The 15956-nt window shown below is 39.4% G+C and overlaps 1 protein-coding gene across 1 annotated transcript in view; it reads right to left on the bottom strand.

Annotated features, from left to right (window-relative positions):
* GMDS (GDP-mannose 4,6-dehydratase) overlaps positions 1-15956 on the bottom strand; it is a gene marked incomplete at both ends in the record, with an annotated part of 414283 nt that overhangs the window by 63453 nt on the left and 334874 nt on the right. The window contains one exon of the mRNA XM_080339750.1: positions 7175-7271. Within this exon, the coding sequence (XP_080195876.1) occupies positions 7175-7271 (97 nt within the window). The remainder of the gene's footprint in view (positions 1-7174; positions 7272-15956) is intronic.

Below are 15956 nucleotides of genomic sequence, written 5' to 3'. Positions count from 1 at the left end.
TGATGCCTGAGCCTGGACTTCTGTCATGGCTTTTGCCTGCTCCAGGCTTTTCCCCATCCCCCGCGACATCCCTCCAGAGGCTTTGCATTTCCCACCACATGTGTTGGAGTACAGGGAGTGTTTGTGTGGAACAGGCATAGGACAGGCACTGATAAGAAAACAAGGGATGGTCCAAATGGAGGAGGCCAAATGGCAGGCCAAAAGAAGGAGGAGGCAAAGGTGTAAGAGGTGAGAGAGAGACGTTCTGTGCATGAATAAACATGAATAAGCGTAGAGGTGGTCATAAGACCCCCCACTGCCAGGAAAGCAGAGAAGAATTACGGGCAGGAAACATCACTGCAGGAGCAGTTGATCAAAACTACAAACTGCATGAACTTGGTCTAATTCCATCTTGCCTGTGAAGCCACCCTAAGAGAACCTGGCTAAAAAAACTGTCTCGAGCTATTTCAGCATCTCCATGCCCAAGTACTGTGCTCACGTACAATAAGGCAGGCAAACAAGAATAATCAGCTGGCACCTCTTGAGTTCTCAGAAACATTTGGGCTGGCCATCTCATTTCCCATCACAGATGAATTGCTTTCCTTCATATTAAGATGCAGCAATGCACGTAAGCACACTCTTACCTCCGAGTATGGAAACTGTCCCTATTAACTATTCATGCCCTTGAAGTGAAGCACTTGCTTGGATGCTTGGCTGAATCAGGCCCTAATTAAGGAGGTAAACAGCCTTCTGTCCTCACTCACCTCTCCCTCAGCCTTAATCCTCCAGTCACCTAAATTTAATTTAAAAATCTGTTTTCAGGAGTTGAGCCTGGATCTGTCACATCCAAGATTGTCACTAATTGCTATGTGTCAACAGCGTTTAGAAAAATGAGCAATGAATTAAAACCACCAACCTTTCTGCTTGGATGACAGCTTTATCTTTACATACTAGCTTTTCAATAGGGTTGCAATCTCTTTACTCACCCAGAGTGGAAAATTGCCTTGCCCAAAGTCAGTCAGAGATTTCTTCAGCTAGTCCAAACATTTCTAAAGAAAAACTACTGATCTTGTAAATGAACATATGGTGCAACACCCAGAGTACAAAAGCACTCCAACTTAGACCCCAGGAGGTAAAGACACCCTCTTTCTCTGGCTAGTCTTGTTGGATAGTTGTGGTATTAGGGGATCAGAAAGCAGACTCAAAGAGACAGGCTGATGTTCTCAGGAAGATCAATGAAGATGTGAAGGTCACAGATGACACATGGCTGATTTCAGAACCTCAGGAATGACAGCAGGGAAAGAGGTGGCGAAGGAGGAGGGGGAACAGAGCCAGCTGTAGAAGTTGCCAGAGAAATATTTTGTTGGAGGCACAGCAGAGGAGGAGCAAGATGACGCAAAGAGAAGCAACTGAGTGAAGCACAGCATATGAGGACTGCAAACAGTGGTGTCCAGAGGGATTCCTTTACTGGATGCGCCTGTCTAATACTGATGTAATGAGCTAGTTATGAAGCAAAAAATGAGAAATGTGTGTGGGAGTGTTGGAGGTGTACATATTAGGTATCTGCTCCCACAAGAAAGGAGGTAAGCGAGGGCTCCTGCTAAGAGTCTCTTAGGAGGATTAAACAAGACAGTGAGCAAGACTGGATACGAGCCTGCTGAAGCTTCTCAGGTTTGGTGACATATTGACCCGAAAACCTGATAGTAAAAATGATCTTCCTATCTTCTGAGGAACAACTAAGATGAACAAAATCAGAGTGAGATAAAAAAGTAGAAAGCCACATGTGGAGGGATGGTTGTGTCCACTGGGAACCGCAGCAGAGCACAAGGTCGTCAGGCTCTCCTCCTAACTTTGCCACTGCCTCATGATCTCAGTCTGTCTGTCTGCTCTGCCATACATATTTTTCAGAAGCAGAAACACAGTGACACTATTTTTTTAAACCTTTTTCACATGCTTGATGAGAAACATTTAAGATATGTTAAGTGCTCAGCGCCTCGCAGATGTTATACAGAGACAAGTTCCTACTAATCATTATCTTACTTAGCTGAATTGGACATGTATGTTTTCAGAGATGCCTCCAAAATGCCTGATATGTAAGGCCTTAACTAAAACAAACCAATTAAAAAAAAAAAATCTACGGCAGGTTTTATTAGCAGGAGGGACAAATAAAAGGAAGACCGTGGCAAAGCAATGCAGAGATAATGTTGAGTTTGAAATAACAAAAGATATAAACAGTTCATCTGACACAGCAGCAAAGTCATCTTCAAGGAGAATTAAGGACAACAGAGGTAATCATTTACCAAGGCACTAGTTTTCAGATGTTGACATACATTTTCAGAACAAGGAGGAAAAAAAAGATATGAGAAGACTGTCAGAATTATGACAACTTGCTTGACTGCTTTACCTGACTGTCTTTACCTGACTGCTAGTGAGGAAAATAGACAGGAAAACCATCTGAAGATTATTCTTCCTTGAATTCTCCCATTTAATTTTCATGAGTATTAATACAGGCCATATATTGACACTGATGAGCAAAATGATCCTTGAAGAAGGGAAGCACGTGTTTCCTCATGCAGACATCTGAACAGCTCACAGTCACAGGCGGCTCTGAACTGAAGAGTAGGAAATGAAGCCTGTATGAAAACTAAAGTGGAAGTGTGGGGCATTTAGGGTTTTGTGATCATGGTTTCATTAGACTTTAAATGCTCTTCAGGGCAGGAACACTTAGAGGAGTTCAGAAATGTTTTTGACTTTAAGAAAGCTGACTTTGAGAGAATGTGATATGCCCCAAGGAATTTTTACTGGAATCCTATGAAACATGGGAAACATAGAGCTGAATTTTTAAAAAACATTTGAAGGGACTGAAACTTAAAGCCATTCTGCTTAATTCCAAGTAGGAAAAAGGGCAACTGAGGCCAAATGCAGTTAAGTAAAGATGTACAGTTTACTGTAAGCAACAAATAGAAGACTTCAGATAGTTCTCTTATATATAAATATATATATATATATACACATACATACATACATATATCTGTAGATATTTAGATACAACAAACAATCCTTTGGAAAGTAAACAACCTAGTCAGGAGGAATACAGAACATTTTTGGAGTTATAAAGAGCAATTTTAAAGAAAAAAATTCCAGGACAATTAAGTATCTTTCGACATTGCCATGATTTTTTTTCTCCTAAGCATTACATGGAATTTAAATTTATATCAGTGCTAGAAAGGACTAGGAGAAAAATCCTTAGTTGCTTAAGGCATATAACAAAAGGAAGATGTTGGCAAGTTAGCATGCCCTTTTTTCTTTGAAGAAGAATAATAAGAGGCCAGATGACTGCTTAAATACTAGCATCACATTGTGACAGAGTTTCCAGCGCTTGCTTAAAGAAAATTTGCATTGATGTATGTACATCCTCAGAGTTACAGCCATGCCAGCTCATAGCAGATGTGATGCACAAATACAACATGCAGTTCCTATCCTAGGCAAGCTGTAGGACAACTGCAGAAACAAGTGAGACAGAAGTGGAAGGATTCCCTGTAATACATGCAAAGCACTAGATTCAGAGAAAAAACAACATTTACATGATGGTTGAAAGATTTTTTGTTTGTTTGTTTCCTTTAAAAAGCAACACAAACTCCTGAGACATATAAACATCTTAAGTTCTGTGACGAAAGGACAGACCAGTGAGACCTGGAGTTAGTATTCATTGTTGCAGAAAAGGGCAATGAAATGAAGCAAGATCCTATGGAGCTGCTAGCTTAATATCTCCCATGCAAAAATAATAGAGGCAATTTTATTCAAACACCTTAATGGGCATAATTTGATTAGAAGCAATTGTGTAATTCTTGGAGGGAAATTTCTGCATACAAATTAATAGTAATTATATTGCTGAAAGATAAGAAAATTAAAGATGGGCCTTAATTCTCTAAAAATTACGCAGCTTCAGGAGTTGAGAGACTTGATGCTTCTGACATCTCATGTTGCAGGGCAGCTTGTTTTCAACTGACTGAGGTGGCTAATTGAATTTCAGTTTTAACTTTTAAAATAAATTTAAAATTAATTTTAATATTTTTTTGTGAACACCAAATAGATTATTTAAATCCAAATATAGAATAAGTTGCTTGCCTGCAATATGAACATTCTGATTATAACAAAAGTAGAAAAGACTAGAAGTATCTACTAGAGTAAACTGTAGCAGTAACTTATCTTTATGTGCCTAGGGCAGCGAGTATAAAATATGACCTTATCAGCCATATGCTAAAACAGTCTGCAAAATGTGTGAAAGCATCTTTCATAGCGTATCAATTTCAGTATAAAAAGCAAACTTGTCATGTAGGTCCTGTGAAAACTGCTGATTTTAAGAAAGGCAGAAGTAGTAATTTTTCCCCAATTCTTGCAGCAGGTTAGAGTCTCCAAACACAATTTAAAAAGGGTCAGAAGAAATACTGATAGGAATTCGACACAAGCCAAAAGAAATGGCACCAATAGGTTTGTAGATGGTAAGATGCAAGGAGGGAGGGGAAGAAATAGGCATTAGAAGCATTAGCAGGAACAATTCCCAAGGCCAGTAAATATCAAGGGGCCCCAAAGCAGTCAAAAGCACAGTGAAGAGATTTAGAGTCAAGGCATTCAAAGGGTCTACTTAGTTTCACCAGAAGACAGTCTCACATTTCAAGGTTTCTTCTTCAGTACAGCTAAGCTTTTCAATGGGAGGCCTTGACCCCAGGGATCACTAACTGAAGAAAACAAATGTGTTTTCAAATGAATGTGTTGGCACTGTCAGAACTGACTGTACACAAGATTAAATTATATTTATTTTCACTTTCCCGAATACCATGTTAAATTTTAGAGAGACAGACAGACAGAGACGTTTCCAAATAAGACATGAGAATCTGAGCATCAGATTTTCTGTGTCAGCTGGGATTCAACAGCAGAATTCCTGTTAACTGATCTAGCTAAGCCTCCTTCCAAAATGCCAGCCTGAGGCTTTCTTGCCTTCAGCAGTCTTAATGATGGTGGCAGGCGGGGACACGTGTCGTCAATCCATTTCATTTCTCTCATTGCTTTTCCTCGCTTTCTCATGATGGATTGGATTTTGGTCTGGCATTTTGGAATTGCACACATGTAATTCTCTGACTGAAACAAACTGAAGTTTGCCTGCCTTTGATAAGAAACAGAAATAAAATCAGAATTTAAAAAAAATGAAAGTGATTCTGAGATGCTCTAGGAAGGACACTTTGATTGCAGGAAGCGGGTGCCACAACTCCTCATAGAGGATTTTGCTCACTGTTCATCTGCATATTTCTTAAAACAAAGGTACTTCAAAACTAATTTTGTACTTCTACCTACATCATGCTTAATGCTTCACAGCTTTCCTGAGTTCCACAGGAACCAAATAGGGACTGTGTTAAATGCAAGGCAAGATGGGAGAAGTTGAAGAGAAAGATGGAGCGCAAGGGAAGGTGGCCCATGAGAGATCAGATAATTTCTGATAAACATCAGATGTCTACTGAGTTCATACACAGCACTATTTCAAGGCCACATTCTACTCTGTATGTGAACATATCTCTATGCACATGTATGGACCCACTAGCAATTGTATGAGCATTCCTGAGGGACCTGTGCTTATGCACTGCCCCAAAATGGAGAAGAATATAGGAAGCTGAATTTAAAATCCAGAAATTGTGTTCCCAAAAGGAGACCAATAAGGACAAAGAGGAGACCATGGGCACTGCTCTTTCCACAGAAAAAAGTCTGAGCACACAAATAAGGTGGAACTACAGCAAGGGCTTCAGAACAGCTATGTACTACCCGTGAATTTTGAGGAGTGAATATGTACTTGTTATTAAGAGCTATGACAGAGCAGGAAAGTGGGTCTCACAAAGCACAGACTTGTTGGGTCAAGTGTCCTTTTCCTGTTTGGCAAGTCCTTTTGTCTCTGTGTTGTCCTTATCATCCTGACACCTTACCAAAGCACAGAATGACAGACAGCTCTTAATGACTTCCTAGCGTTTGATTCTGATACGCACGCCCAGCCCTTTTTTTGCATAACACGAAAGTCTCTATTCACCTCTGAATTTCCACTTTTGAAGCCATGTCCACTTCCACACGTGCAGCTCCCCACTCCCACTCTGCTATCCGTGTCAAGACAAATGAGCTTTCATCACAGCTTGTTTGAATCAAGCAGCTGAAGACAGCACTTCTGAACGGACAGACTGACAGTCGATGCTGGATCAGCAGCTGGCGGGGCTGGTATCACCCTCCCCAGAAGAGGAAAACATCCTCTCCTGGACACACCCACTCCCACATCGCACAATTGGGGCTATTGTTCCCTGTGTCCAGAAACCAGGTTCAGTCCTGTACCTTCTCTGGGCATTGCCACCATCCTGCCTGACTTGAAAATATTGTGGTTTGTTTTGTTCTGGTTTTTGTTGTTGTTGTTTGTTTGGTTTGTTTTTTTTTTTTTTTCCTTTCTTTCCTGGAATGCTCATTAGGGTATCTGAGCACAGAGGTTAGTGGTTCAGTCCTGCCAAACCACAAAGATACTAAAAATGTGTGCTAGTTGACCACCCCCAGTACACTTCACTGAGGCATTCCTGAGAGTAGAGATGTGTTCTGCAAGTGAGCATTTACTGAGTGGGACTCTGCAAAGCATCTGAGAAAACAAAGCACACGTGCACTCCTAAAACTGGCATTTTGTGGTACACACAGTTGCAAAGATCTAAGCTGAACAGGAGATACTCACTGGATGGAGTTGAAACACTGTTATGGAGACACAGAAGGAGGTACTTTAGAAATCAAGCCTATTAGCACCCACCTTCCTCTGCCCTCCCTTCTTGGGGCTGGAGGAGAGGTGACCACATACCCCTTTGGGACCAGTTGGTTTACACTTTGTTTTGTTTCCCATAAGATGATGTCTCACCCCCTTAAGCATCCCTTCTCTCATTCAGAGGGGGTGGCTGAAGCAGAGAAGTGTCTCTGTGACAAGACAAACCCACTCCTCCTGGGCAGTGCTGCCTGTTCCCAGGTAGCTGGCTGTGAAAGGGCCAACAAAGAGGCTAATTTGAGCTGTAAAAGCTGCCAGCAGGAGCGCAATTAAGCCGTTTTCACAGAGTGCTGGCCAAATGCAGCAATTTATTGGCTGAGTGATTGGATTATTCATTTGCAAAGCTAAGAGAAAGCATTTTCTTACCACTTCAGTTGGCCTGTAGTACTTGTGATTGACTGTCACATGAATCTTGCCAGTCTCTTTGCAGCGTCCTACTTCATTTTCATTCTTCCCTTCCCACCTGTAAAGAAGATAAACATTTAATCAACCCATAATTACTTTAGTGCTCTGATCTTACCAACATTTGGCCTGCTTTCATTTACTTGAGGCTGGTGTCAATTCTCCCTGCAGGACAGTATAAACTCATTAGCTATAGGAACAAAGGCAGAGTTCAGACTTGAACAGAGCAACAATGGCTTTTGAAGTCTCTTTGTTTTGGTTTTTGATTCAGTGAAAGGTCTAAAATACAGGACTTCCAAATTAAACACATAATGCTAGGGGAAAAGAAAATGTCCTGATTTCAGAATGTCTCATGTATCTGCAAATAAATATGACAGTGAGGTTTTCAATTGTGGATTGATTCAAAGTTTTTTTTTTTGAAATATTTTTAATTCTTGTATTTTGGCCAATAGTTTTAGGAACTCTTTAATCTGTTGGTTTTATGGATGTGAAGCTCTGTTTGAATAGCATTAAGCTGCATAATTCAATTTGTACTTAACTAGGAAAAGCAAAACAGAACCATTTCTTGAGTTTTCAGTCCTAGCTTGACATGGCACTTTGCATGCATGTACTGTAAACAGTACTTACTACCTGTGAGCTGAAAGCCAGTTACTTTGTCCAAATTTGTTTCATATGTGTTGAACAGCTTGCAATTTGCTCTAACTTATATGACCTGGTTGTGCCGTGAACCATTTTGTTAGCAATTGTCCTGGTCTGAAATTTTTGGGAGCAACAGAAGAGGTACAGTTTGGTGGGTGATGAACTCTGCCTTTGGAGAGGCCAGCCTGCAGCCTGGAAGCCTCAAGATGATGCTCCCTCTCAAAACAAATGTTTCAGGTGACATATGCAGGAATGTACATTTGTGCATCAAACCTAATCCATTGAATGTACAAAATCTAAAGTTAATGATTGAAACTTGATGCTTTCCAGCTTTCTGCCTCAAAGTATATACCATGGGGCTCTGGACCCACTTGGCATAAAAGTGTAGTGATGAAATACTTTTTTGTATTTGAATAAAATCTATATATTTAAATTAGCACTGTGGTTTAGACTATTTAGCCTTAGTCACCAGCAATGAAAGAGAAGTGCCCTTTGCCTCCCACCTACTAATTGTACTGCCACCTTTTGGGATTTTGTCACAATTTGATTTCTTCTTGCTTTCCCCCACTCCCGATTAAGTCCCTCAAAGAATTTAATTCTTTGACAACCTCAGCCTTCATTTTTGAGTTTCTAGCCCTGAGGGCTAAGGAAGAAAGTCTGAAAATGTGACCTCTGTGTACTCATGAAGGTTAAAACACCGAAAGGCAGAATGAAATACCAAATGTGCATTATTACTAGGTTTTAAATCCCACGACTTTTTAAGAATAACTCATAACTCAAGCCTGTAGGATGCTTGATACTGGGAACACTTCACACTGAAATAATTTCCAACAGATAATAGCCACAGTGAAGTCAGTTGTTAATAGTCAAGCTATGATGCTAAAGGTGATTTATAATTTAAATTTTCTTTCTTTCTTTTTTACAGTTGCTCTGTTTGAAGCCTGAACTGCAAAATTTCCATTCAGAAGCCAAAACTAACATTAGTCCCTCCCTTTAAAGGGCAGAGGGTAAAAATGTGCAGGACTCAAATGAGCTTAATAGAAAACTAACCGTCACCAGTAAAACAACAGGAAGCATTTAGATCAGGAGACGTCAGTTGCTGTTGGAGGTCACTGAGCAGAGAACCCCATTTAACACCCAATAGGCTCCAGAAGGCTTGGCCGAACCAGTAAAGATTCACTTAATGTTGCTATCGAAGTTATATAACAATAGAAATCACTTAAGAAGAAATCTCCACCCGTTTTGTTCAGCACAGTAATGTGAAAAGTTCACAAGGAAAAAAAGAGTATTTCTCATTGTGAACAAAGTAGCATTTGATAGCTGCATTTTTAATTACTCCTGGCACCTAGTGCTCACAGCTGGGGACACCACAGTGCTGATAAAAGGGATTGTGTGGGGGCCAGCCTGACACCAGGAGCAAGACATCCATTTTGCTAACCAACCCCTCCTCCCCTCTTCCTCTAACTACAAGGGGAAAAAAAAAAAACAACACACACACACATCGCCAAAACCCTCCTTAATTTGCGGTAAAATTGCAGTCAGAATTGTTAACTGGCAAATGTAATGCCAGATTATCCTGAAACAGGAGTGTGGTGGAAGAGGTACAGGGAAGCCTCAGGTTGCTGTGGTTCTAGCTCCAGTCAGCAGGACTGCCCAGGTTTCTGCTCCTTAGGGAAGATGCCCAAGTAGGCAAGAAAACAGCCCTGTGTAGTTTGGGAGAAACACAAAGCATCCCTGGATAGACAGTTTGGCTAATCAGAGTTGGACTACATGTACAGAGGATGGGCAATGGATTCCCCTGACTCCCGGCTGGTGCCAAAGCCCAGCACTTCCAGGCAGGTACCTGCTGACTTAGTGTAGACTTTTCATAAAACGCTGGTCCTAGAGCCTGCAGGCAATGAACCTTTACAGCAGGGGTGTCACATTCATTTTCACTGGCAGCTACATCAGCCTCACGGTTGCCCTGAAAGGGCTGAATGTAATTTTAGGGCTGCATAAATGTACATACTCCTAAAATTACATTCATCCCTTTGAAGGCAACCGTGAGGCTGATGTGGCCGCCGGTGAAAATGAGTTTGACACCCCTGCTCTACAGTGAGACCATTGCTTGCCCGACACTGAGGAGCTTCATCCTCTCACTGAAGCAAAGGATGGGTTTGCTCTCATGGCTGACAGCATCAGCCATATGCCGGTATGCTCTGCGCTCTGATAAGGATGCACGAGACCATGAGTCTGCTACTGGCAAAGGGGATTTGATGCTTCCATGTCAAGTGCCTCACTGTTGGAGATGGGGCCTTTGGGATTGCTTAGGACAACAGTTATTGTCAGCTCTGCTGGATATTATTACTATTACTGACCTCAGAAATTTCCTTAAAAATACATTAATCGCATTTCAAATGCATGTGCAAATTTACTTGTTTAAAAGGTTCCTCACCTCAATGGCTTTTACATTCTGGATTTACAGCTGATTTGATTGCAGTTAATTTAAGGCTAATTCCATATCTGCAGATAACTAACTGTTATAATACTTATTATCAGCAGTGATGAATGCTTCTTTTCCTCATCAATTCTGGAGATTCCAATTATTTTTCATTTCTTGTAAGTATTGAGTAAGACAGCAAGCAGCTTCAAGCTGTAAGGTCCCCACCTGGTGGGGTGTGAGGTGGGCAGGGAAGGACACAGGAAAGCCGGGATAATCGAGGGGGAGGAGTGGGAACAACACTGCAATGGACCAAATGGTCCAAATGGCTGTAACTGAGAAGCAAACAAGGCAAAGTACATATGTTTTTGAAGTGGTGAAGAAATCAACTAAAAATGAAACCTTTTATAAAAGTTCAGGTAAACTGAACAAGTATATGCATTTCATCTTCTTGCTTGATCTTTACACAGAAACAGAACAGATAGCATTTAAAAAAATATTAAAAACTACTAGTAGCTACAGCTGCTCAGTCTCTTTACAGAATTAATGTATCACATATCTCTTTTGAATCAAATATATGCCAATAGGAAATATTTTCACATTTGAAAATGAACAATTAATGGAAAACAAAATTTTAGGAAAATTTTGCTCTTCTTCTACAGCTAATACGAGATACCATTTGTGGAGACTTCTGGGACTTGTGGCTAAACACACAATTAAGCCAAAGCACTTCATTCTGCTCTAGCACTTTATAAACAGTAAAACTGACATCATATAACAGACCATTAATGTCTTTTGCAAGTAATCATTGCAGGGAAACTTTGAATATAACTCTTCATATGTGCCTCTGTCACCAACTCAACCACCAACCTTGGCAGCAGCTCTGATGCATCAAAGCAATCAAGAATATAGGCATTGCTCAACCACGATCTCAGGCTTAAATCTAAAGAACAAATATGCTACCATAGAGGGATGTACTTAGAAATTTTTTCAAATGCTCTGATGAATCAGCTCTTGAGGGTTTGTTCAGTGAAAGAACATAATTAGAACATTGCCATTGTTGTTATTATATTCCCACCATTGTCAAGCTCAAGTTCCAAAAATTTAAAGTGTGATGCCCCACATTATGAGACTTTAAAAAAGAATATATGCTAGGCTCCCTATTTTTTTTCAGTTTATTTAAAATCTTTTGAAGCTCTATACCTTTATTTCAAATTGTAAAAGTTGATGTTAAGAAGAAAATGTGTTCTCAAAGAATATTAATGCTTCTGTGAAAATCAAAACATTCTGGAAATCATAGTTTTAGTTTCAAGTAAGTTCCATTACTGTCAACGTGAAACAAGACTATGTTAACGATATCTAACAAAGATGTTTTGACATTTTCTGAATGGAAATTTTTTATTTTATTTCTTTTTCTTTCAGAGTGGCTTTAAAAAGTCTGTTGAAGTTATTATTTCTTTAAAAGGAGGACAGAAGAGAAACAGAGCAGTCTAGCTGACCTGAAACAAGATATTTTTCCAAGCTGCATTTGTGAGAACTATTTTCATTTCATTTTTCATTTCATTTGGGGGTGGGGGTGGAGGGATGCAAAATGAGGAATTTCCCATGAAACACCACATTTAATTCTCACCCAGTTTTCCTATAGGAGAAACTCTTATACCTCTTTATGACGTATGAAATTAGATAATTAAATTGTTAGAGTCTTCAAGCCTTAATTGAGTTCTGAAACAGTTATTAGGTCTGCCTACAGATAAAACCTTGTATCAATAAGAAAGTAATAAAATCCTGCTCAGCTGGAAGAGTTAATTCTCCAGCTGAGGTGAGTTAAATGCCCCCCCTAAAACATATATTCTACAGTAAGAGTGGTGATAAAGTTGTTGCAGTCCTAAGTGAGGACTCATGCTTGTGTGGGCTCACCCAGGCCAGCATTCTTCACTGAGCTGGCTGAGTTCCTTTCAGCCATCATTGTTCAAAATGCCTCCAATTTCTATGTGATATTTGGTTCCCTTCCCCTTCATCTGAAAGCTTCTGATTTTCTGAGCTGTTAAATACAACAAATAGCACCACCCAGCCAGCAATTTTTGGTGAGGAAAAACCAGACCTGGAAATAGCAGCTGTTTTGATGATGACTTTCAATGGCTCCTCTTCCACGTCCTCACAACACTGTATTGTTGGCTTTACATTCTTACAGCAATCCTTCAAATTTCATGTTTTCTGTAACCCAGCCTTTCATTATAAGGTAAAATAAAAAAACCCAAGCCACAGAACCCCTTCTCTCTCAATTCAATCTCAGTTCAACATTCACTGTCACTGAAGAGGCCACTGTTCCACTTCTGCTCATTAGACCTTATAGCTTACCTGCAAACTTCCTCTTTTTAGGGTGATCTTTTGTAAGATCAACTGAAATATTAGTTCAAATAAAATTTGTATGTAGACTCAAATGATTAGAGTAAAATATTCATTTTTACTGAATTAATTCTGATCCTGGAAGAAATGAATAATATTTCTGTAACAAATGTGCACGTATTTTTATATGAATAAAAACCACAATAAATTTTTCCACTGCTTGAAAAGCTCCTTTCCTTTCCTTTCCTTTCCTTTCCTTTCCTTTCCTTTCCTTTCCTTTCCTTTCCTTTCCTTTCCTTTCCTTTCCTTTCCTTTCCTTTCCTTTCCTTTCCTTTCCTTTCCTTTCCTTTCCTTTCCTTTCCTTTCCATATTTGCAGACAGCAGTCTTTGTAGCACTCTGCAAATAACTCTCAGGGCTTGTCGTGGTTTCAGGCTATCTTTGCAATCCTGTTCTAATTTAATAAGATTAATGACAGAAAATTAGTCAAGACAAGCATTTGCCTGTTTCATTTACCCTGCTGTAGTTCTACTTACAGGAGTGAAGTGTTTCCCCCAAGTACTACTTAATTAGTAATAAGTAGAAGGGAAAGTAAAAGAAAAAAAGGGTAATCCTTATAGGGGGAAAATATTTGTAGCTCTGAGGCTTTCCTGTTTGTACAAAGGACTGAATTCAAATGATTCAGGGGACTATATAAATATAATTTGAAATTTCTTCCTTGAAAAAGAAATGTTATAAGAAAAAAAACACACAAGGTAGAAAAAACTCTGTGTACACAGTCAATTTCAGAGAATCATTCTTATTGCAGCTGTACATTTCATTAAGTACACACATGTAATAAAGTTTCTCTCTTATTTTGGCTAGAAGACACAGTCCTAACATGTGCTAATGACTGGAGACAACAGAGGATTATGTTATCTTTTTGGAAAGACTTTTTAGGCTATCCTGGATTTTCAGCTGTATAAGTTAATGTGAATTGTTAGGAAGATAAAAAAATAAAACAAAAAAATTTTTTTAGTTGGTAGATGGGGTGGCCAGGATTGTTTTTCTTCCTATTCTCTACTGCAATATCAAGATGTGACAGCTAAGATTTCATTACATTTGCAACTTTTCCTGCCAAAGCACAAAGTAGGGATGGTTAAGAACCCTTGCTCATGCAACCTGTGTTCTCAGATGCACTATGAGGTGTGCCAGCTTCTAGCCATGACATCTCTCCTGGTCCATCAATTTTGAAAGGTGCATTGTGCAGCAATGCTGGACATTGTACAGCAGTGGAAAGGGGTGCTGGAAATTTCCCAGGTGAGTTTTTGAGATTGCAAAATTTCATAACCTGCAACCCTGCAAAAAACTCCCAAACAACTCAACTAAACTTTGAGGAAGGGAGTTAGGAAGAAAGCAGCTGTCCTCACAGGAACTCATTTAGCAAATACACTCTGGTGTGTTGGTTCTTAGGTGCCTCATAAATTGTAAAGAAACAGATCAATGGGACTCACCAGTGGTGTCCCACAAAGTTTAAAGGGAGGATTTTGCTGCCAGGCTACTCCCTGAAGAAGAAATATTGAAACTGGAGGAGATGGGAGTATAAAGCCCTTGAGGGTTTCTAAGAATGTGAGAGGTTACCACCAGCCTGGTCAAGAAGCCAGTGAGGGTAAGGAGATCATGTCTGTGCTGTAAAAGCATGGGCCGGGCCGACACCTAGAAAAATTATGGAGGTTCTTAAGAAAACTTTACATTTTACATCAAGGGCAATTTGAAAGATGAACGATGGCTATGGGATGAGTAGTGGATCTGTTGTGACACTACTCTCACCCTAGAGTAGGGGGAATGAATGGCTGATTTATTTGGCTAAACTCTATCTAAAAGGATCAGAATTTCATCACCACCAAAATGATCAGAAGCAAAATTATCATTAACACCTAAAGTGTCCCTTCATTCCCCGTATGTACAGCTATTTATATATCACCTGTAAATGGCTTAAGGGGTTAATAACTTATTCATTGTGAAGAAAAATTTCAGAAGGACCATGGGGATTAGCAGGCCAAGCTCCATTTGTAAAGCAATTTACGTTCCTAAAAATCCATGTCACTAGATGTCATGTGGACTCTTATACAATTTTTGGGAATTATTTTTATTGATTAGTAAAAAAACCCACAACTATGCCCTTGTACGTACAAAATACTTGTCCTACATCATCACTTGGAGTAATACTGTTGAGTTTCCCTGAGAAAAAAACTTGTGACTGATTCGATCCAAACACTGACTGCAGTAATCACCAATTTGAATGATATGAAGTCCACCACGTGGAGTGATTCGTGAGCAAAAATTAAAAAAATGGGACACAAAATTTTGTGTTAGGACCAACTAAATCTAAAGTAAGCCTTTCATATTATCTCTATAACAGAAGCTGTTCATAAAAGTACTTTGACTTTTATTTGTGTAATTGTTCTTTTCTTTAGGCTTAATTTGTTTTCTGAAAAATACATGCTGGTTTGTCAGTCTTGGGAAATGCTGAGACTTCTTCGGCCACACCAAAGCAGGTAATTTAATTTTAAACTAATGGATAAATCTATTGACATCAAAAGAATCTGTGATGTTGAGAACATCTGCAAATAAAGACATTCAGCTAGGTACTGACCTATATGTTTCGTTTTCTGATTTTAGGTTATCAAAATTCAAAAAAAAAAAAAAAAAGTTCACCAAACACCAAACATTCATTCTTGCTTTTGCAAACAGCACTAGGCAGGGACAAAGCAGTTCCCAAAATCACAAGAATTCTTACATAAATAGAGCAACTGAATCCACAGCATATTTGTATCAATACTCTTTAGGGAGAATTAGTTTATAAAGACAAGAAATAAAAGTATAGAAAAAGAGGGGGAAGAAAAAAAAGACAAAGCAATTAGTAGAGATCCTACTACTTCCCCTTTACCCTATCAAACCTCACTACTGTTAAGGCATATGGGACAATGTGTGATCATACAAGGACATCTCACTATAAAGAGATGCTAAAAATACGGACAGAAACTTATTCCTAAAACTGAGGTTTTGGGTTAGAAACTCTATTTACAGAGTCTCTCTCTCTCCCCCAACAGATTTTTTTCTGGAAGTTGATGCCAAAAATTGAAACCAGACTAAAAACTCATTGAGGAGAAAATGTTATTACCTCCCCAGCCACCCACTGGCTGTTCAAATAATACGGTATATATCTGTGCACTTCTGCATATTTATTGAATTTGTCAAGTTTTTGTTCCCAAGTAAAACTTATTGGCCCTGTCAAAAGTTCACCAGCTGCACAAGTGACTTTGATGGCCTGAGGAACAGCCCTGGCGCTAGCGTCATGGAAG

Source organism: Nesoenas mayeri, assembly GCF_963082525.1.
Source record: "Nesoenas mayeri genome assembly, chromosome: 2".
Taxonomy (NCBI): Eukaryota; Metazoa; Chordata; class Aves; order Columbiformes; family Columbidae; genus Nesoenas; species Nesoenas mayeri.
This window is presented reverse-complemented; position numbering and strand designations above follow the sequence as displayed.